Genomic DNA, 24,127 nt, shown 5'->3' on the forward strand with positions numbered 1-24,127 from the left:
TTTGACCCTCATAAGCTATATTTTGCCTCCAGTAGTTCTTCACATGAATATCTGTAATTACTTCTGTTGTTTACTACTTCATATATGGTTTTGCTTAAGATACACATTTGTGTGTCTTTTTTTTTTTTTCCTGAATGCTGACAAAATATGTTTCAGCTGGAGGCTGCCTGGTCTCAACTCACAATAAGTGAGGTAATTAGAGATTCTGAGTTTTTGGCCCTGTAATTTTACCTCTTTTAATTAGGGGTCAGCCTGTGACCCCAGCACATTCTGTACCTGGCTTACCCTCCTTCTGCTGACTTAGCATTCATTCGAGAAACTTACCTCACCTGAGGAGAAAAAATAATGAATACAGCAGCAGGACCTAGTAAAGAACCCCTATGTTGAAAACTACATACAATAAATAAATAAATAAATAAATAAATAAATAAATAAATAAATAAATAAAAACAGCTTTGACAGTGGAGCTGCTTTCAGCTATGCACCCTACACAGAAAGCTCTATACGTGCATTCAGGGTTAAAAAATAAGTAAGAAATTGTGAACTTGGGGTGTCCTAAATTCAAGATAGAGGAGCTTACTTTCTGGGCCGCGTTTCAAACTGAGGAGGAGTTGAAGGAGAGCCCCCTCGCCCGGGCTGCGGGCAGGAGCCAGGCTGAGGGGCTCTGCGCCGCTCCAAGTGGCGGGAGGCGGCCGCGTGAGGGGAGCCCGCGCCGCCCCCCCGCAGGCTGCCCCGCGGCCCCGGGTGGAGCGGGAGGACTCGCCCGCCTCTGACTCTCCGGGCTCTGGGAGGGCTCAGGGAGCGGCGGCGAACTGCAGCAGCTCGGTGGCACCGTGAGGGAGGTACCGCGTCCCCCCGGCGATGGAGCGCGGCGGGCCGGAGCTGCCGGCGGCCGCTGCTCCGCAGGTGAGCCCTGCGGCACTGGGGAGGGTGAGGTGAGGTGAGGTGAGGTGCGGGGGGAGGCGGCGGTTCTCTTCTCGTCTCCCGCAGCCCCTCGTCGTGGGGCGCCTGGAGGGAGCCTGAAGGGCGCCGCGGCTGCTTTTGCTATTATATGCCTCCCTGGAGGGCACTGACAGTGGATGTGGATTTCTCATCTCGGTTGATTTTTGCTCTACCTCATGTGAGGAAGAAATGAGTCCTAAGTACGAAGTGGAGTTAAGAAAAAAAGAAAGCTAGCGGATGGGTCTTACTCATGTAAGATAGCAGAACCGTGGCCTCTTGACACAGCTGTAATTGTGCTTCTCTCCAGAGCTCAAGCACCTGGTGTCCTGGTGGCCCATTGCCATGGGTGTGACCCTAGCTATGCAGTGTCTGCTGCTGCTACTGCTGGTCCCTGAGGAAGCCCCACCAAGAGCCCATCTGTGTGGTGGGGGCAAGACTCATGAAGGAGTCTATGAGGTGTACAGCAAACGTATTCACATTGTATGCGTTTTCTAGTAATGACTGAAATGAGGGAACTGGACTCTTCTATTCAGTACAATTCCACATGTGCTGTACAAAAGGTATTAAAGTTTCATGAGAGAATAACAGTGATGCTCCTGCTGCACGAATGAGTGGTGAACTAAAATGGGCCTCTCGTAATTCTGCAACAGAAAGAGCAGGGGAAGGATGTTAACTGTAAAACTAGCTATGGTATGGAGAGGATAACTAGGAAGTGATGGTTGGTCTTTCTGTGATGATGTAAATATTTTTGTAGCACCAAGTGGAAATATTTAGTGGCAGATTCAGAACAAAGAAGAGTACCTGTCTCTTCATACAATGCATACTTAAGACATGGAACTTGTGGCCACAGGACTGCTAAAAAAATTACATGGCTTAAAAAAAGGGCAAACTGAAAGAGCAATCCATTGACGAATATAACACAACAAGGACGTGCCTGGCTCAGGAAGACCAGGATACACAAAATGTTGAAAGCTGGGACAAGATACTCTTTCTGGGCACCTTCCATTGGTTACTACCAGAAGGGGAGAAATCACTAACTACAAATGTGTGCCTCAAACTCTACTTTGTAACAGACTTTTCCATAGAAACCTTGTGAGGTTAGCCAATGTCATTCTCTATTCATAATGCACTAAACCATTCAAAGACAGAGAAATGTTTCAAATGCTGGGTAAAACCTTAAATTTGAACATCACCAGGTGTTGGCATACTTTACTAGCAACTTGAAATTGATTTTGTTCCCCTTAGCTTAGGGGCCTGTTTTTACTGACCAGTCAGGTTAGCCAAACTATTTTCAAAACTGCTTGTTCCAAAGGCAGAAATATTAATTATGACTAAAAAGCTCTTTAACAGCCTACCTCTCAGTTTATATAGATTTCTGTTCTTCCATTTATATTTTTTTTTTTCAGAGAAGAATTAAGTACAGAAGATTATTGGCCGGGCTTATAAAGGAATTATATGCCTAACACTCCTTTGATTTCTCACTGGGGAAGGAAAAAAAGAAAAAAAAGGATTTAATTATCAAAATACCTCTACAAATCTGAACCTATGAAAGCTTTTTTTTTTTTTTTTTTTTCTCCTGAATCAGCTATATTAAATGTATAATCCTTGTTCTCATATTTAATTCTATCATTGTCTTTCTGAAACAGATAGAAACAGATGACCAAACAGCTCTGGTTAGTAAGATCAGGAATAAAGGAGGAAAGAGTAATCTGGCATCAGCTGGATTTAACATTATCAACTCCATTATAGGATCAGGCATTATAGGTAAGTGTATTTTCTTCATTATTCATCCTTTTTTATACATGCATGACTACTCAGTGTTGAGAAAAGCTGTCCTCTTATTTTTCTGATGCTGTTGCTGAAGATTTTTGTCTATTCTTTTATTATGTGAAAATCCAGTGTTGTCATCTGAGATCAGGTCTCACTGTAGTAAGCACCCTTCAGCCTTTTCTGCCATAATGACTGGAGTACTGTTTGAGCAGGTGCTGACTCAGGTTTGTGGCTAAGCAGCCCTTGGTCTACTAAAAATTGATTAATTGGTCACATTGATTAAGCATGATGGTCCAGTTTGGAAGATTGAAAGAATTTATTTTAATCTGAATATTTCATTATTTTGGTCATCACAAATAAATATTTGTAAATGTTCAAAAAAGCTTTCTTGCTTACAGGGTTGCCATATTCAATGAAAGAAGCTGGTTTTCCCTTAGGTGTACTGCTTCTGTTTGGAGTTGCCTATATCACAGGTACTGTAAAAGCATTTTGTTGTAAAGTGAAAATCAGTCTTGCGAAGTTTAGATGATTTTGAGCTTCATGATAACTTAATCATGTTTGTGACTTAATAAAAATGAGGAATTTTTTTCTCACCTCACTAATCCCCTGAGCAGATTAGTAAAAGTAGAGAATTATACTGTACAACATATAAAGCTGCTTTTTGTGTGCCTTTTATTTGGTGAAGCCTGGTTTCTTTGACTAGGTCATGGTGACATTTGGAAGAATAGCTATTTGTGTCTCATAATCACCTATTTTAGTCTGCTGTTTTTCATCTAAGACACTGAACCTTGAGTGGATTGTATTACTCAGATGTACCACAGAATTAAAATCTCTGGGTGTACTATGATTTTGAATATTTTAATATCATTCATCAAAAATTCATTGATTTACCTTCAAAAATAAATTGTAAAGTCTGAAAGTTTCATAATTTTAGTCATTCCTAGAAGATAATAAACACTGATACTGTTCACAGAAATGAACTGTTCCTATCGCAGCATAGATTACAAGCTAAGTGAAAGCCAGATGAGGAATAGACGAGGTCTAGCTACTGTCTGTCAAGACACCTACTCTAAGGTAATAAATTCTGTGCTATAACTAATCCAGACTGGAAAATCCCATGGTGCTCAAATGATCACTAAAGCATAGTTTCAAATAACAGCAGCATTTTATACTATTCTTCATAAAAGGTTGAGATGCTGTCTCAGAGTAATTCCATCTGTGACATCAGCTCTGTCTCAAGGCAGATTGCTTCATAGAAGAGAGTGGTTCTATCTGTGGTTTTCAAGATAAATTGACACTGACATTCTTCATGTTTTAGCCACTAAGAGGATATACCCAAACATTATATTTAGTTTATATACATCTGTGTTAATTTAATTTTCTGTTTTTTTGGTGCTTTTAACAGTTTTCCATTGAACTACACTGGATACTAATTAAAATGAGGCTGTTTCTGCTTTCCCTTATTGGGAAAAGCAGAATTCCCTTACCATATGAGTCTACAGCTCCAGATCTTGGTGGATTTAAATTCTTTCTGAAAAGATTTTTCCTCACTGTTCTTCCCAATGCTGCTGTTTTCCCTTACAGACTTTATTTTAAGGAGTAGAAAAGGACAGTACCTGCTAGATGGTTCATGCTGTCTTTAACAATTTTATTTTTTTAACAGATTATTCCATTATATTACTGATCAAAGGAGGAAATCTCTCTAGTACCAACAGCTATCAAGAGCTGGTCAGAAAAACATATGGTTTTATAGGTTATCTAATTCTTTCAACTCTTCAATTTTTATATCCATTTATTGGTAAGATCACATAAAATATAAATTTTCATGTTTTATAAATAATAAGACTTTCCATGTTACCTTATTCTTTCACTTCTTAAATATTAAGAACTCTATAAAGAATATACTGTATATGCCTCTTTCCTTAAATAAATAGTTGCTGAGTAGTGAAGAATGAAAAGAATTCAATGAATCTTAGGACCAGAATAATAGAAATTAAGTGAAATGTAACAACACAGAAATCTGGGATCACACAGTTAAAAATTAATGACAAAAGTAGCTATGAGAAATAAAAAGAGGGGAGACTGTTCTAGAATGAGGAATCTGATATGCACCGTTTCATATGGGACTACAGGAGGTAAGGATTATAGACACCAGGAGACTGGATTTGGTGCCTGCAGAGTCCCAGAGCAAAATTTTCCCTTTGGGATTAGTCAATTGGAAGTCATTTTAATGTCATTTTAGGTAGACAAGATTTTTCAGTGAGTCAGGTTAGTGTTACTGTGGGCAACAGCATTGCGCCTTCCTATGAATTACTTTATCAAGCTTCATCCCATAAACTGAAAGTGTGAATTACCTATGAAAATATTGATCCATTAGTGTTGACTTAAGAGAGTGTGATTATTATTTCATAGAGAATGTAAAAAAGAATTGTAAAGTTCTCAATTTCTACCTTGGAACTAGTTATGCAAATGTATGTACTTGAATTTGTTTCCATATGTAGCACAGGTACTTTCAGTGTAGAATAAGATAGAAATGAAATATGAGTATTAAAGTCACAGCTCTTATTAATGAGAGGAAGGAATGGAAGTCCCTATTTGCTATCTTCATCTTTTCTCCTTTCTTCTGGTGGAAAGATTTCAAACTTTGACATGAGCTAGGAAGTCCTGTGCATTTGATTCCAGGACTGATTCTATTAACACAGGAACATAACTTAATTGAACAGGAATTTGGAGATAAACTGACCAAAAACTGAGGTTGGAAATGAACAAGGCAATTCTAAAAGCCTTTTTTAGTCCCTTCTGAATTAAGTTTATATGGGAAAACAGCACAGTGGCCTTGCTTGTCAGATTGGATTCTTTCTCAGACAGTATATTTTAAAAATAAATAAAAGAGATTGTTAAAACATTTGTTTTAAGCCTGAATCTTAAAAGTTGTTAGGTGCTAGCTAGAATTCATACAAGAGTGATAGTAGCATAATCCTAAGGTCTACAGAATACAAGTACTTAAATATTTATCAAATGTTCTCTATTTTATTTGTACTAACAATTTTTTATTTTCTTTAAGCTATGATTAGTTACAACATAATAACAGGAGACACTTTAACTAAAGTTTTTTTGAGAATTCCTGGAGGTAAGATGCATTTTAAAAATTTCAGAATGGGAAAGATTTATTAGGTATAAATATAGCGTCTTTGGGGCTTATACTGTGTCAGACTGAAGTAATATCTACCTATTACTTTGGGTCTGAATTACTCTTAAATATTAAGTTAAGAATTTAAATCATGTTTGTATGAGTGCTTTTTAAACAAAAAAGAAACTCAAAACTATAAATCCTAAGGACTATAAATCCTTAGGTCGTTGGACTCTGTCAGTAAAGATTAAGTGCATCAATGCACTAAGCACATAGAAGTCTTTCACAGTGATATGATTGTAAGGTTGTATTTTGTCATATTGTTGAATGTGCTACACTTGAATACTAAAACTGCACTTCAGTGAACAATTCTGGATGACTTGCAAATAATATAATGGATTTAATTCTTACTTAACTATATCTATATAGTTGGTCATAAACTGCATATATAACTTATATATGCCTAGTTCTATTAAGTATTCTATAAGAACTTTTAAAGATCTTAATTAATGTGCTTCTTACACTTCTGCCGCTGTAAATTTTCAAAGCGTAATCAGTGGAGTCCATTGGTGTGCATGTTTGTCATCTTTTTCATCACAAAGCCAGCTAAACTTAAACACTTTTCTCTGGCAAATTAAACTGAAAAGAGCATGTCTGGAGTGAACTGGAAATAAGTTTTTCTATGAACTGGTTGATTTCCTTAGTGAAATTATTATTTTCAGGTGGCAAAACCTGCAACATGTGGAATTCAGTTTGAATTCTCACACTCTGTCCAGGTTGATAGTGAAAGCGAATACCTAATAATATCTAATAATCATATGACTTCTTTAATGGGAGGAATCAACAGCATGTCACATCTTTTCACCTGCCTGGGAAGACTGGAGGAAAGGCATTATGATGTTCCAAAGGATAAAGGAACTGTACACCATCTTTTCATGTCAACTGCCACTCCCTTTCCAGCCAAAATCATTCAGAAAGCTGATTCATTCTAATTTGACTAGAATTTAATACATCATTCATTCTAATTTGACTAAAAGTGAGATATTTCATGTTAAGTAGGCTTGGAAAAAAAACACCAGTTATGCAAAAGAATTCCATTGATTGCAGAGGTTGTTGCCTTCATGTAGTAATCTGTAATTTTCAATTGGAGGTCAGGTGACAAGAAAAGAGGTGCTCAAATGAACCACTCAGAATGAACTTTAGGATCATTCTTTAAGAATCTCTGTATCTTCAACAGAACAGTGACTATCTCAACGCTGTCAAAAAATCCTCAACAGTAAATAGCAGAAAGAAACATTAGATGTTTCTTTCATTAGACTTGCAGTCTGGAAACATTGACCCAGGCATGATGAAAGAAATTCATGTTCATCTATATGTTCAAATGTCGTACTTCCAAAGTTTGATATATCAAACGTGTTATGCACTGTAGGTTAAAATTGTAGAATTCTGGTGATTATGTGCGGGCCGTGTATGGCTTCCCCTATGTTAGTTAATGCCTAGTCTTCATTTCACTTTCTTATTTTGAATAAAGGAGATAAAAGCTTGGTCAACATTAAAGTTTGTTATTGCTAGTCCTTTGAATGCAACTAATCTATTCCTTTTATCAGTCTCTTAGCGGAATAATTTTCTTTCTCTTTGTATTTTAGTTGGTCCAGATAATATACTTACAGATCGTCACTTCATAATTCTTCTTACCACCATCATCTTTACCTTGCCTTTATCTTTATATCGTGACATAGCAAAATTGGGAAAGGTAAATCATAATAGCAGCTGATTTAGTTCACTTTTCTTTATGCCATTAGGAAACAAGTGCCAGTCATGACCTAATGTATTTGAATTCCATCCAGCTCTAGAGCATATTAAATATTTTAGAATTTCAGACTGTCTTCTGTCCCAAGAAATATCAGAGAACTTCAAATAGTTTAAGCAAAACTTTGGTCCCTACATGAATCACTAGATTTTTTCCATCTGCTGTTAGTAGAAATCTTTTTTTTTTTTTTTTTTTTTTTTTAAAGCAGCGAGTGATGTAGGCCTGATCTTGAAATGCTGAGCACCATTGATTACAGATGTTTAAATGGAAACCATCTCTTACAGTTAGACAAATAGTTGCAATTGGGTAGTTATTCAACAAGAATAACAAATAAAAAGGTGATGGTATAGGACAAGCCTCATAATTATAAATATTTGACGTGATATTTAGAAATATAGTTGTTTACCAATTCTTTTTTCAAAAATAAGTTGTGCTGCTACTTACAGCAGCTTACTGACTGAAGTTGTGTGTTGTCTGTTTTACAGGTATCTCTTATTTCTCTGATTTTAACCATTGTCATCCTGGTTATTGTGATGGTGAGGACAGTAACATTGGGACCACAGGTGTAAGTATTCTTATACTTGTCATAAAGTTAATTTTTGTTCATACCTAACCAGTTATATCAGTCTTGCATTCTACCTGCATAGTTTTGGAGCATGGGTGTTTTGATAGAGACAAGTGTCTAAAGAAATAAGTCTGTACTAATAGCAATACAAAATGAACTGCTAAAGCTTACCTATCTTTTTCCTTCCATTTCACATAAGCAAAGTCACCAAAAGTCTCAAAAGACAAACAAAAGAAAAACCAACACTAGAGATGAATTGGAAATTACATGTGCTATTTCTAATAGCAGCTGGTTCCTGAAAGGGCATGTGAGGTTGCCTATAACTTGAGAAGTCTTCAGTTTTGTCCATTACTGTCAGATGACCTATATCTGTAATCTTAAAATAGATAGTATCTTAGCAGCATTTTTTCTTCTGTTGATATAATGATTTCATAATGAAAATTGAATACAAATAAGGAAAACAAGTGAACCACACAATAACAAAAACTGTATTCTGTCATTTGAGAAAACGATATGAACATGCAGAACTGTTTTGCATCACTTGTACTCTTAAAGTAGTGTAGTTAATAGCAGTCTCTAAAGTGCCAGAGAAGTGCCATCGCCTGTAGAAATGATCCACTCAGAATAGTGTGGAATTTCAGCCTACCCCCGTTATTCTTAAGTAACATGTTTGTCTTACCATGTTAATGGTGTATTTGGAAGCAAAATCTCAAATTTCCATGTCAAAAGAGGAAGCTGTATATAGTGGCTACTCCTGGCCCTGTTACTATGGTAACAATCCTTTTAACAGTGGTGTTGCATGGAAATATAAGTAGTGCATGTCTTTGTTTTTTTCTTACAATAAATAATGATGCTTTCTTAGAAATTCAAGTCTTACTGTTTAATTCTAGAGATTCTTCCATTTTTGAGTTTATACTTCTTGTCATAAATTAAGCTAAGTTGATAAACTTATCAATTTCTCAACTCACAATAATTCTATCAATGTCTATTTTTACTGCATATTACAGTTTGAAACAGATGTAAACTTTAAGTTTTAATAAGTCTTCTTATAATATTTTGCTAAGTTATGCCATGTTTTTTTGTAATGAGAATAATGAAATAATATATAAATATATATTTAAATCTTGATTAGAAAATCTCAGATCTGTCATGCAGGAAAAAAAAAAAAAAATTGTATGGCCATAGGGATTCTTGATGGGGTCAAAAGAGAATATCTAATTTTTACTGGAGTAACATGACAGAATTGACCATAGATCTGTTGCTGCATACAGGTAATTGTCCAGTTTGTTCTTGGCAACTCCGTAATTTTCCATTCCAGTTCTTAACTAGCCTTTCCTTAGGAAGTTTTCTGAATTGCGTATGGTGTCTCTCCTGCTGCATTTCATGTTCATTGCTTTGTGGCCTAACCACAGTGAATATGGAAAGCAAATTATTCCTTCCTCTTCTAATTCTTAAAAACCCGTAAAAAGCTGTAATTTGTCCCTTTTTGGTATTCCTTTCTATAGACTAAACAAACATTTCCATTAGTGTCTTATCTTGTCATTTCTTATACCTCTAATCATTCTAAATGGCTGCCTTTACTTCTCTGTAAACAGCAACAAGATTGTGGTGTCTTTACTGCATTGTCTGATGTATCTTACATGCAAAGTGTCTCGAGGTCCCTTTCACTATCTTTTGGGGATTGTCGTGTTCCTGTTTATATAGTCTGGTTTGATGTTTGCTTTTTTTGCAACATGACATGGTGTTGTGGACATGCCTCAAGTCTGTAACTTAATAGAAACACTGAGCCTTCTCTGCAGAACAGCGAGATAGCAGTCTTTCCTTTCTTTTACTCTGTTCTTGTGAAGTTTGGGTTGTGGTATAGTCATGTCCCTCTCCCCCTCCCTTCCCATCTCATTCTCTTGAAATCTGTAACTGCATAACTGTAAAATTTGTTGTTAAAGTACGGAATCCTACTTTATCAGCTGATTTTTCCATTTGTCAGCTTCTTTCTTTCTTTCTTTCTTTCTTTCTTTCTTTCTTTCTTTCTTTCTTTCTTTCTTTCTTTCTTTCTTTCTTTCTTTCAGCCTGTTATCTGGCATGCTTGTGCTAACTGCACATTTCATGCTTTCTACAAAGGATGCTTTCGATCCATCTTCTGAGTTACTATTGAATACATTCAGAAGTATTGGATTCAGATCAGTGTCTAGTGGAATCCCATTCAAAAGTCTTGCCACTGTGATAATTACTCTGAGCACTTTTCACTTACCTTTTACTTCAGATTTTTGAAAGTGAAGGTTACGTTGTGTTAAGGGGTGCAGGAATGATAAACTGTAATTTTGTTTAAGTGCCATTCAGATTCTAGTGGAAAGTAATATTAAGATGACAGAATATTTCCCTTCCAGAAATCTTCTACTCTGTTAGACCATCAGCAAAGCAACAATACTATTGTTTGTGATGATTTGATGTGTTTGAAACTGTAGGCAGCAATTATGAGTCTCTGGAGTGTTGCATTTTTGTTTTATTTTTTTAATTGCTGTGGGAGTTGAGGGAGTTGTTCAGGGACATTTTGGGAGTGTTACTTCCTTGTTAGCTCTCAGGGGAAAACAATAACTAATTTCTGTTGAAGTATTACTTGGTTTATTTTACTTTCTCTTATAACAAATGAAGCTAAGCTACTCTTTTCTTGTTTGCTTGTGATTAATATAATTCTTGTGACTGTTGTCTGAAGGACATAATGTGTCTGCAAATAAAATTCTGTGTTCTGGACCCAAAGTGTACTCTAAATAGTTTAAGATGTTAGATAAAAATATGTTCAGATGATCTATTCCTAGCTTTATTTCCCCCTGCTGGTAGCTGCGTGTTTTTCTACTATGATGTCGTGGTTTAACCCGGCCGGCAGCTAAACACCACGCAGCCGTTCACTCACCCTCCCCCTCCCTCTCTGGGACGGGGGAGAGAAATGGAAAGTGAAGCCCGTGAGTTGAGATAAAGACAGTTTAATAAGACAGGAAAATAATAATAATAATAATAATAATAATAATAATACAATGATGATAATAGTACTACTACTAATAATGTGTACAAACGAGTGATGCACAATGCAATTGCTCACCACCCGCTGACTGATGCCCAGCCTAACCCCGAGCAGTCCGGTTCCCTCCCCCGGCTAGCCACCCCTATATATTGTTTAGCATGACGTCAGATGGTATGGAATACCCCTTTGGCTAGTTTGGGTCACCTGTCCTGGGTCTGTCCCCTCGCAGCTCTTACTGCACCCCCAGCCTGCCTGTTGGCAGGACAGAGCAAGAAGCTGAGATGTCCTTGGCTTGGTATAAGCACTGCTCTGCAACAATTAAAACATTGGGGTGTTATCAGCACTCTTCTCATCCCAAGCCAAAACACAGCATTCCACCAGCTACTAGGAAGAAAATCAACTCTGTTCTAACTGAAACCAGGACATATGATCAAAACCAATGTATTAGAAATAACTCGAACTGTAGATGTATGTGGATACTTCTTAATACTGCGTAAAGTAACTTCATGATTCAGAAATGAAATTAACAGTCCTTGCTGTAAAAAGAAATACTTTATATATCCTATAAAGATAGATAAATTTGATCATCTTTTGGGAAGAATGTCATGATGTCAGTGTCTGCATTATACATAAAGCTACAGGAAAAACTTCAAGAGCATCTGCTACACATAAATAGGACATGAGAATTATTTAAATGGCAGCTGATCACAGGGATGAAACACCAAGTGTTCAGTAAAATAACTTGAAAGTAGAAAGTTGATTCTTTCCTTCATATAAATAAGCCAACAGTGAGCAAAACTAAACTTTAATTTGGTGAAATTAAAAATAAATAAATAAATAAAACCTAAGCTACCATACAGACCTGTCAGTTGTTCATTAAGGAAAAAAGGGGACTAAAGCAGCTGTAACTAGGAGGGGCTGATGTATTGCTTAACCTTGTCTATGTCCTTTAAAAAACAAGGTGATTTTATCTAATGTGAGATTCAAAGTTGATGTGTTATGTCCCATTATATTGATTGAAGTTATATTCAGTATCTCTAAATTTAAAAGTATAAATTGAAACAAAAAATATTTTACCTTACAATAGAATAAAATGAAATTTTACATTTTTGTGTCTATGTCATTGAATTAAACATGAATTTATTTCCCATGTATTCCTTGATGAGGTGCAAACCAGCAGTTAAAATAAACTTGTGGTCTGTCACTGTTCTTCAATCCAAAACAACTGAAGTGTTTTGCTCATTCCAACATGTAGCTCCCTTCTCAAATGCATAATTTTATTTCCTGTCTAGAAACTGTATTTTATTTCAGTCAGTGCTTTGTGCCTGTTGGTGGGGTTGAGATCAGGGATGTAGGTTTCTCTTACTCTCTTTTAAGATATTTTGCTTCTGATGCATTCTGTTGTACTGCATTTGGCAGCATTTCTACATGAATGACAGAAAATTTCTGCATAGTGTAGACCTTGTGATGTGGACTAGTCTACTGTAAATGTTTTACACAAGATAGAAGACATGCTGTTGTAGGCTGCCAAACAATTTTGTCTGACTCTTACTCAGGATCTGGATATTAAATGCCTTTACTCCTTTAGGAACTCTTAGATTTTGCCTGGCTTTTTTGTTCTTTTCGTATTTTCCTAACTCTTCTTACATTGGTGAACACCAATCTCTTTAAAACACTTTTAACATTTTTAAACTCACTAGCATGCTTATTATGCTATACTTTTCCTTAAGTATACTGAGAACTGAGTAGAGCCTTATTTTATTAACCACTAGGCTTTCTTCACCACTAGGTTTCACTATCTTCCCACTGATGATTCTAATTGTCAGCCTGTCTTGCTGTTGTCTTACTTCCAGCTGAGAGATTTTCCTGGCCAGTATCTCCCTTGGAAAGCCGTTTTTTGTTCAATATTTTATTATTTATGTTCCAAGAATCAGAGTTACGTACTCTCAACTTTTGTGTTGTATTTCAACTACTTTATACTACAGATAGCACAGCTTTAACCAAGAGCATTTAGCATCACAAATGTTTGTTTCATCCTCCTGCTGCTTCTCCGGCATGAAAAAAAAAATTGTGCAGGCATAGCCTGTGTTTTTTATACACTGAGTGTGGAGCAGTAAGCTAGCTGTTTTTTTATCATTCATGGATATTCATAGCTACTGCTATTCTTGTGAGCAGCAGCTGAAATCATCCCCTAACAATTCCTAGCAAGAAAGTAGGTCAAACTGGGTCAGAACAATGTTTTGTTTGTTCTTCTTCCTTTTGATAAGGACCTGTCTTTAACAGCAGCACCAGGATTGAAAGATTTGAACAGGTATAGAGTTACCTGGTTTTCTTTTGATACACTCAGTCAGCCTGTGTATGTCTGTCTACACAGACAAACATTTATATAAATTTTATGTATGTTTACCCTCATCTGTATGTGATTAGCGTTCTTATATCTAGACCATGATATTCACTAATGGATCTTTTCTTTGTGAATTTCTCAAGTCTTTGTGAACACATTTGTATTTGACCTAAAAGCATATATTGTATGAAAGTCTGTTATGCAAATATGTTGCTTGAAGTTTGATATTTGGTATTTCAAACAGATTCCCATTAGCATGTTACTTTCACTTGTTAGTTATGTAGCGTATCTGTGTCTCTATTCCCAAGGTCTGGAAATGCTTCTCAAAAAACCTGCAGGAGTATATAACAGTGTAAGAAATACTGAGTCATGCTCTGTTGCATTTATTGTCCATACCAGTGTGTGTTCTAAGACATGGCAATTCCCTGGCAATGTTCAAATCACGGATCTGGAAAGGGAAGGAGTTTACCTTCTTACATTGATAAATAAGCAGGATTTTTTCTTTTGCTGCTCAGCTCCCTCCAAGATAGTACTCCTAATCTGGTTTGCTGTTCATCCACAAAGCGTTATTTCAGTCTGCGTATTGCCAGTGCATATGCTATTGCTGTGCAGGTGGAAAACTAGCTCCTGATGTTTTCCTAAATTATCTGGTCACTTTCCAAGATGTTTCAACTGAAATCTACAAGCTTTTTCTATTCTGATGTTTAAATCCCATTTATAGGGAACTTATAACATGGCTATATAGTTGCATGGGTTGTGCTATTTTCACAGAAAAAATGTTTGAAACTGTTGTGGTTGTCTGATCAAGAGGTGTTTCAGATAAAAGCATTCTTTATTTCTATGCATTTTAGAACTATTCTTTGTACAGGGCATTAGGACAAATTTTCATTTTCTATGTTTGATTTCAAAGCTGACTTCTAGTGGTTATAGAACAGAACAATTGTAAGATTTGTTTCCTATAGTCTGTTTTTTGTAATATTACTGTCTTTGAGATGTGAATAGTTTCCTGAAAAAGCCATTCAAAATTATGAATATGAATTATCCACAGCCATCTCTAACTTGATGCCTCTGATTTCATATCAGTAAAGGAAGCTACTCTGTATAATGAACTACAGCAGTTGTAGCTGGTCAGATCTCCTATTTCATAAAACAAATGCACAATATCTATTTCATTCACAGTGTTCTACAGCATCTACGTTGCTTCTGAATCTGAGAATATTCTAGGAGGGCCATATTCAGGTGCTTCAGACTAGAAGCTGTATGTTAGAGTAGTCAAAAATGTATACAGCATCCAAGCTGAAAAAAAACTAAGCTTTATTTTGATGCTCAGGTCCTGTTCGACCTTGAAATTAAGGTTATAGCTTAAAAGCCTAAAAGTTGTTTTAAGTCTAAGCTGAATGCACATTGGATGCCAGAAATCAGGTTTTTAATATGGAGAAGGAAGCCATGACTACTTGAGTTCTCAAGATTTAGTGAGATACGAGTTCTCAAACAAGAAACTAACAGAAAACAACTACTTGTTTTCTAATTATGTTTAAAAATTTGGCAGCAATGAAATCTAGTATAGCATGTGCCACTATGGCTGTCAAAACCACCTAGGTACCAGAGGGAGAGACAAAGCTCCCAATGTTACCTTCACAGAACTGATTGTCATACTGCTCTGAAGGAAGACAGCAGATAAGGCCTCAGGTGGCAGCTGCTTTGCCTCTAAGTAAAAATGGAGCAATCGTAGTAGCAGCATGCTTTTTAAAAGCAAATTTCTCTGCACCCATGCTTTTTTCTTCAATATTACAAATATAAGGCTTCATTTGATACTGAATTTCATTTGATATTATTAGCAAACTGCAGGTTTGGGAAGGAATATTTCCTGCCATTCTCTTTCATTCCTTTTGGTTCTTTATGCAGATAATTTGATTGTATTTCAAGTGGGTTTTAATGAAGATTGCTGACAGTTTTCTGTGGCCCTCCTCTAAGGTTTACTATTAACCAAGTCCAAAACTGTGGGCATATTTTAGAGGAGCAGATATAGAGGATATTACATTCTTGCCTGAGTAAAAGAGTCTCCATCCACTTTCTTAAAATTTATTTTGTCACTCCTTTGGGAACTAGCACAGTTCCTTTAAGATGAGGAGTAGCTGAAACTGGTGTAAATAAAGACAAACTGCCTCACTTGATTTGTGACTTTGGGGAAAAAGTATCTCTGGACTCCATGAATTACGTGTGCAAATTCAAAGGAAAAAATTGCCTCTGAATAGTCTGAGATTTTGGGTTGAGATAACCTCAGTCAGAATCAGTAACAGCTTTTACCTTCCCAGTTACTGTTTCTTGATAAATGGTGACTTTAAGAGTTTATTTACAGAACTGGCTGCTGAAACAGGCTGACAGTTTGGGCTGCAAAAAAAAAAAAAAACAGATTCCAGGAATACTTTAATCAAAACAAGAAAGGTGAGAAGGGCATCTCCTTGGTTTCAGCTTATTGTTGATGAATACTGGCCTAATTCAGATAGCTCTGGAGTTCTGATTACTAGTTCTGTATCACAGCATAGTATTTAAAGTTATTTTTAGTAATTGATGGTTGAAAAGAGTGTAATCTATTAAATTCTGTTTTAGACCCAAATCAGAAAATGCATGGATATTTGCAAAATCAAATGCAGTACAAGCCATTGGGGTGATGTCATTTGGTAAGTCTTTTTTTTTTTTTTTTTTGTATTTTCAGTCTTCAACAGCGAAAAAAAGTGTTGTGTTTTTTTTTTGTTTTGTTTTGTTTTTTTTTAAACCTAGAAATTGTGTGGTTTTAACTACTTTTTTATTATATGTACATACATATATTCATATTAAGATGGTTTATGGAAAGCTGGAGTTGATTTTTATATTATCCATAGGTGAACTTAATTGTTACAATTTAAGACATTATCACAGTCTGTTGTCCATCCTGCCATAGAAGCTATTGCTGTTGTAGCAGAGATAGCGCATGGCACATGTGAATCCAGTTTATATTTCATATTTTAAAGCACCTGAATCGGTAGTGCTAGTCTAGTTCCTAAATTGGGGAGGCTCTGAACAGTCTGTATTTTCTTGGGTAAACTGTAACAGAAAGGTATTGGACTGAGATGCATACATTCACTATAGAGTGAGACATTATAGAGTGCCTGTCACCTCCCATTTCCAACAATGAACCATTCAGATGAGTCTCAACTCACCTCCGTTATTGTCATTGTAAAACCCATTCTGCTTGGGGGACATTGTATCTCACCTCTTGTTAATGCTGTGATAATATGAGGCCTCCCTATATTTACTGCTGTCTAAAATGGATGTTATAGGATGTCTGAAAGTAGCAAATGGTTCTGTGGGTTTGAAAGAATCTCTGAAGTGCTGTTGTGTTCTCACGCAAAAGAGCAGAAAACTGTAAATGGAATGCAGATTCCACTTATAGGGGAGTGGGAAGAAACAACATGGCATTTTAAGGTAATGTAATCAGCATTATTATATCCCAGGATGAATATGAACCTGCATCAAATCAATTAAGTAAAAGTTCAAGCCATTTATCTTTGCTATTCAGTGCAGATTTAATATTTGTATTTAATAATAAATGGTATGAAACTTCACTGTCTCCCCTACCTTGGAATATATACTCCATTAATTTATTTTATATGCGTGTGTGCATGAATTCATATATATGCTTTAAATGTCATGTGTGTTTCAGCATTCATCTGCCACCATAACAGCTTTTTAATATATGGCTCTCTCGGAGAACCCACATTAAACAACTGGTCCCGAATCACACATGTGTCTGTTTCCCTTGCTGTTGTTATCAGTGTACTATTTGCTGCATGTGGGTACATGACTTTTACAGGATACACAGAAGGTAAACTGCTCAATCCCTCAATTTTGGTGCTTTCTATAGTCATTACACTTAATTTCTGAGTTCTGTTTTTAATACCTTAGTAAGATCTTGACATTTTTATATCTACCATGGACAGAAACAGCTAGGACAGACATTCCTAGTTGTATTTTTTTTTTTTTTTAGGGTGCCTGGATACACATTTCTGTATGTTCTTCTGTATCTTCTCTTGTCTGTGCAAATATAGCATCCTAGCTCTGACTTAGATATTTTCTATCATTACAACAGCCATTGTAGTGTAATGCTATTGTCAGGTCTTTGTGTACACGTGTATATATATGAATATAATACATAACATGTATTGATAATTATACTATTTTATGTGATTTTGTTTAAAAAGAAATGGAAAAAAGTGCTTTTGACAGAAAAAAAGTATTATATTGTTCAGTGCATTAGTTCCTCAAGGAAAAAATACACATTGCATAAACAATCAGCTTTTCTGTTTTAGTGCTGTTCCAAATTGTGGGAGAATGCTTCTGAGCTTTTTTCCTTTTGTAAAGAAATGCAGCATTTAGCTGAGAACAGAGGAATTGTGGGGAGGGGGTTACTACTTGATCTGTTCTCCTTTTTTCCTCCTTCCAGTACTGTTTGTACAACATAACTTGCTGGCCTAGACACAACTGTAGGCAGATTAAATGCAAACTGGCTTGAGATATTTCATATATAGAGAGCTCTGACTGCAGCAATCCCTCAGCATATGATTCTACTGTAGACAGGTTCCCTCTTACTTTCTGTCTCTCCTGTCAAAATCTTCCAGATATCTTCTCTGAAGCACATCCTATTCCTTCTTCAGTGCCGTTGTGATCCTGAAAGTGGTAAATCATAAGACAGTATAATAAACAGGTAGAAAAGATGTGGTACATCATCTGATTACTGTCTTGCAGTTTTTCTTGTGCCTGATGGATCATGATTCCAGATTCTTTGCTGTAACCACTAAGCAAGATGATCTAAATTCTCTTGCAATGCTTTAGTTGCTAGATATAAAAAGATTTACTGCTTAATAATCCATATATTTATAATGGGCTTTCAGGCTCAGAATATTTGAAATTCTTCATTGCAGCTTACCAGCTATGGTTAGATAGTATCAGGGAGATGCAGTTACGCAGAGGTAACTCCCTGGCATTCCTAGTATTAACTGTTCTTGTTAGATGACTTACATTTTAAAATTAAATATTTAATATACTAGCTGTCTCTGTCCTGTACTGAGTTAAATAACAGCATTTCATATAAAATAGATGCTAAGGGGAGGACAGCATATATATTAAAATATATTAAAATATTTTTGAAAGATACATGTAAATACTAATTCAAATAAAAACACTGCTAATAGCAAGTTAAGATTTCTCCTGAATGTAACTTGGCTGTAACTGGAGTTTGTTGATGTATCAGGAAAGGGGAACAGGAAGTCTCAATTACTCTAGTGACTCCATCAACTTACACTCCGATTTGCAAATAAGAAAATGACATGAGTTCAAACTAATCGATGTTTTGCTGTGCCTCAGGAGATATATTTGAAAACTACTGTAGAGATGACAACCTTGCTACATTTGGGAGGTTTTGTTATGGAGTTACTGTAATTCTGACCTTCCCCCTTGAATGTTTTGTGACCAGAGAGGTAAGCATTTATTACGTTCTCCCTTTAACAATGTTGATATTATTAATAACGTGAGAACATTATTAATACATGTTATGGCTGAAGTCAATGGCTGGTCTGTAATAAATATCAACAGATAACTATTCTGCTGATGCAATGAATATGAGGGTAGTATTTGTAGTGTTGAGATTCTAGTAATATTATGTTATACTTGTTAATATATAAAGTAACATTATAATAACAGCTATAAAGTCTGCATAGAATTCCATTTTTGTTATAAATGTTACTCTCATCATTATGTTGAATAGCTAAAAATAACACATTAACCATGCTTACTAGCTTTGCTGGGTGAAAGTGTCTCTATCTAGGAAATCCACCTGTTCAATCAGTGGTTACAATTGGTTTTGTTCTGTAGCAGGAAAATGAGAGGAAAATAAATCCTGCAGATATAATTAAGCCAGCATTGAAAGTGTTCTGCAATTTTAGTAATGCTTTCTATGAGTTAGTTTTGGAAGCAGATGAAGATGTTTTCTTGAAGCAAGCTTCAAAGGTCAGTGGGTATATTCTCACCCACTCTTTTAGCTTCCTAAAGTTAGGAGATTTGTTATAAACTGGTTGTTAAAATAAAGAGCAAAATCAAAGTATAAAACTGTGGTTCTGTTCCAGGTGATTGCCAATGTGTTTTTCCATGGGAACCTCTCAACGGTTTTCCATATTGTTGTGACAGTAATTATCATTGCTGTGGCAACTGGTGTATCGTTGGTGTATGATTGCCTTGGAATAGTTTTAGAGCTGAATGTAAGTGAACCTGCATACTCTTCTATTTAATAAATCACTTTTTTTTTTTTTTTTTTTTTTTTATAAAAGACAACTCAGAAAAATCTGTAGCTCTCCTAAAAATCTTATGCAATTCAGCATAGTACTCAGAAGTGTTAGTAGGAAAAAAATTGTTCAGTGGTTGTAAATAGTGTAATTGAAGAAGGAAGTTCAGGAAGAAAAGTTCTTTTAACCAAGGAAATAATTAAAAATCCAATCTACATTTATGCTAAGCATCATTTGTAATATTTTACCCTCAATTTCATGTCAGCTATTTTTAATAAATTAGATGTGGAAATATAGATAGAAGATGAAGAAAACTTTAAGGGCAGCCTTTGTTTCTTTATGGAATTATTTTAGAATTGGCTTCTTACATTCCTGTCCATACATTCAATGACAATTTCAAGTCATATATTGCACACTTACCTGAAACTGATGGAACAGAAGTGAGCAACTTACTCTTTACACTATGTGATACATGTAAGTACGTGTACATTGCTCTGATTCACAATGCAGTTTATCTGCCAACTGAGCAGTAATAAGTGATTCTGTAGCAATGATTTAGCAGAACATGCTTGGACTAATATTATAGAACCAGTCTGAATATTCAGATAAGCTATCCAATTACCCTCTATCTGAAATAATTACCTACATAGTTTCCTCTGAGTTATTTCTTCGCAAATTATCACTGTCTCAAAATAAACAGTGGTCCACTTGGTTTGGTTTCTTATTCATGGCAAGTGTTGGTAATTTTTTTTTTCCATCATTTTTCTTTCTTTTTTTTTTCCACAAGTGCAGAAAACTTGCCTGTGTATATACACCAATAAAATTATGTACATTTGTGCATCCATATGTGTCTATTTGGGCCAAATATCTAAATGTTGGTATAATGAATCTATTTAACTATGTGTGCACATATGTGTCTATATGTGACTTGGAAAAGAAAATTTTCTATTTAGTAATACTAGAAAAGGCCTCTATTATCCAGTTTTACTGTTGCGTCAGTCTATTCATAGCTGTTTACAAATTCAGATTTTTCTTTCATATACATGCTTATGAGGGTTTTCTTGTTGTTTCCCACACACAGGGAGTTCTGAGTGCTACCCCACTTGTTTTTATCATCCCAACAGCGTGTTATCTAAAGCTGTCCAAAGAGCGGTGGAACCATTCGGATAACCTCATATCCTGCCTGATTCTTGTTATTGGTGTGCTAGTGATGACAGTTGGGTTTGTTTTGACTCTCTTGCATCCCCAGGAATGTAGCCATGGAAAAGAAATGTTCTACTGCTTCTCTAGTAATGTTTCTTTTCACAACAGTACACTTCCCCCTTAGGTATCATTCAATTGAATCTCATTCAATCTGAATGAGATCAGGTGTGTCTTCCAGCAAGCCATATATATGTATTCCAGTTTAAAGGTGCCTGGAACAAAGATTTCATGTTTTCCTATGCACTAATAATTTTAATCTGTTCAACTGTATTTATATATTTTATGTTGCCATCCCTTTTTCTGAGAAAAACTTAGTTTTTAACCATTGAAACAAATTTTCAGAGGTGTCTTGCAGTAGACATTACTTGCTTAACTTGCAAACCTTCCAAAAAAGCTTAATTTATGGTAGTGAGTCATCAGTGCAGCTTAAAAATTATAGGTGAAATGTGTAGGAATGTAAACATTTCCCATGTTTCATTGCTTTTATTAATTTTTATTAATTTTGTAATGATTAAACGTATATTTATTAGCATACCATAGTTTTTTTTTTTTTTTAAGTCATGAAAAAGCATATGTCTGGGTCTCTCTGTGTCTTAAACTCATGTGGTTAAATTGAAAAAAAAAAAAAAAAAAAAAAACCTATTAATTCTGTATTTGATTTTGCAGTAACTGTTCTCTAGTGCTGAAAGCATCCCTTTTACTGGCTTTCCAGTTAAGGACAATTTTATGTTATAATTGAACTGTAACTGATATAATTCAACTATAATTGTTAAAATTATTGGTTTTCTTATTAAAACATCTTGCATGAATCTGTCCATATAGGTGAATTTTAAAAGATTGAGATAAATATTCTCTGTACAAATTATAAGATTGATAGAGAAGAAAATTATATTTGTAACAATCACAGCTTGACTTTTACATTCATAACCTTACTTAGTTCTAAAACTATACTGTAGCACTGATACACACCAGGCATGTGTAGCTTGAACTTGTTTGGGAGGCTGAGGGTTTTTTTGTGAGGGTGGATTTTTTTTTTCCCTCCTTCCCCCTGTGTTGTAAATCTGTTTGAGAGAGTTGGTAATGCAATTCTTTGATTTCCCTAGCTAGAGTCAGCTTTGAGGGTGATGCTTCATCTGCTGCCCAGGCACCTGCTACTGTTAACGGAATATTTTCCACCAGTTTAGATGGAATGAAATAGCTCATTTGGTCTTAGATGTGTGAGTATATTCCCTTCCTTCCACATGAAATGGAGTTAAACTTAGTTAATACTTCCTCATGATAGCTGCTGAAGATGTTTCTGACAAAAAAGAAAAGACTTTTGAGCTTTTCTGTTATTCCAGTTCTTCTAATTTCTTTTGCTTGAAGTATGTTACCTTGTTTAAAGTATTAATTGTAATCTTTAAGTATGAGTCAATGGAATAATCTGTAGGATGTGTTGTAGTATTGCCTCTTCAACTTCAGATTCTACTTGAGTCTATCTTGATATTAATTCATGTTTACCTCTTTTTTATGATGGTTGAGACTTTCTATGCCTTACTAACAGAAATGAAGATTTAAAGAAATGTGATGATTTAAATGTGAAGATTTAAAGAAATTGTGATGCTTTGTAACCTGAAAATACTAAGGTAGTAATGGTCAGTTAAAAGTTCGTGTTGCTGGTAAAGCTTCTTTTGCTCTTAAATTTCTTTTGCCAAAACTAATTATATTCGTTTCACCATATAATCATAGATGGCTCACTGATTTTCGATCATAAACTTGCCAGATGAAGGTGAGGCTCTCCTAGATATAAGTATACTGTAAGAAGAGAAGTCAGACATTATGGAAAAAGTTACTTAACTGCAGTTTGGCTAATGGCTTTATAGAAGCTATAGTTCCTTACTTTCCACTATTATTAGTGTAACTTGTCTTTATTGAAACTACAAATAATAACCTCCTATATACTTTCTTACGACCTAGGAAGTCTGAATAAAGAAATAAGCACCTTTTTTTGTCACAATAAAGCTTGTAATAGTCATAGTGTTTTTTGGAAACAAATAAAACTCCCAAAGACAGAGTTGTAGCTATCATCAAAAGAAGTACATAAAGCTTTTAAGGATATACATATTTAAAAAAAAAAAGTCTTAAATATGAGAGCACAGATATCCCAATGCAGTAGTAAAGAACGTTTTAACCTTAAAGGAAGCACGATGCCAAAGAAAGTTCAACTACGTTAAAGAATTGCTAGTTAAATGTATTTAATTTTAGCTTCCAAAATATCGCCTTTCTTTGACTAAACAAATAAGGCAAAAGCAGCAATTTACAAGCTGTTAGCTTTAATGGAGCTCACCGAGAATGAATGAAAGCTAGTTACAAAAACTAGTTACAGCTTGTGTTGTACTATTGGACAGGTTTTTGCACTGAAGAGTATGCTTCAGCTTTGTAGTTACAACAGTGGTTCATTGGTAAGCTAGAGGCTTTTAGCATAGTTTATTCACCAAATAAATCACAACCTCTTGATTGGCTCAGTGTATTTTTTTAAATTTTTTATTTTTGGCTTATTAATAGTGCAATCTATTTGTTTTAGTTTTGTCATATTCATTGGGATCTCACCACTATCATAGCACTTCAAACATCCAGAAATTCACTGTGCACAGAAGCTGAAGGAGTGCTGGCAATATCCTCAAATCCAAACATACTGCAGTGACAGGTCTTCGTGGAGTCCAGGCAGAGGAAGAACAGCAAAGCTCCACAAGCATGCACTGGCAGGGTTTTCACATCAAAAGCTGATAGCATGACTCACTATTTCTTCTGAATTCCTTCTTTCCAGCTGAGAAGGCATTTCAGGACACCAGATGTACTATTGCCATTCCTACAGGGGCTGCACAGACAGTTTCTTACTTTCTATAACAATCTGCTTCTTATTAATTGCAGACATTTTAAAAATATTTTCTACTGAAATGTTGGCACATGGGTAAACCTTGTATATTACTAGGGACCCCCTGGATGGAATTTTCCTTCCACTACAAGTTTTTCTGTGGAGGGGGCAAAATG

At 35.5% G+C, this 24,127-nt stretch overlaps 1 protein-coding gene across 1 annotated transcript; it reads left to right on the plus strand.

The window, feature by feature from the left end:
* Positions 1 to 861: 861 nt before the first annotated feature.
* SLC38A11 (solute carrier family 38 member 11) lies at positions 862 to 21,221 on the plus strand (the record flags this gene model as incomplete). The annotated part of the gene is made up of 12 exons (XM_084289365.1): positions 862 to 906; positions 2,589 to 2,706; positions 3,111 to 3,185; positions 4,376 to 4,510; positions 5,777 to 5,842; positions 7,489 to 7,595; positions 8,138 to 8,217; positions 16,188 to 16,258; positions 17,281 to 17,442; positions 18,981 to 19,093; positions 19,739 to 19,870; positions 20,976 to 21,221. The coding sequence occupies 12 exons, from the start codon at positions 862 to 864 to the stop codon at positions 21,219 to 21,221; spliced, it is 1,350 nt and encodes a 449-aa protein (XP_084145491.1).
* Between the last annotated feature and the right edge of the window lie 2,906 nt (positions 21,222 to 24,127).

This window comes from Netta rufina (genome assembly GCF_964035555.1).
Source record: "Netta rufina genome assembly, chromosome: 6".
NCBI classification, from domain to species: Eukaryota; Metazoa; Chordata; class Aves; order Anseriformes; family Anatidae; genus Netta; species Netta rufina.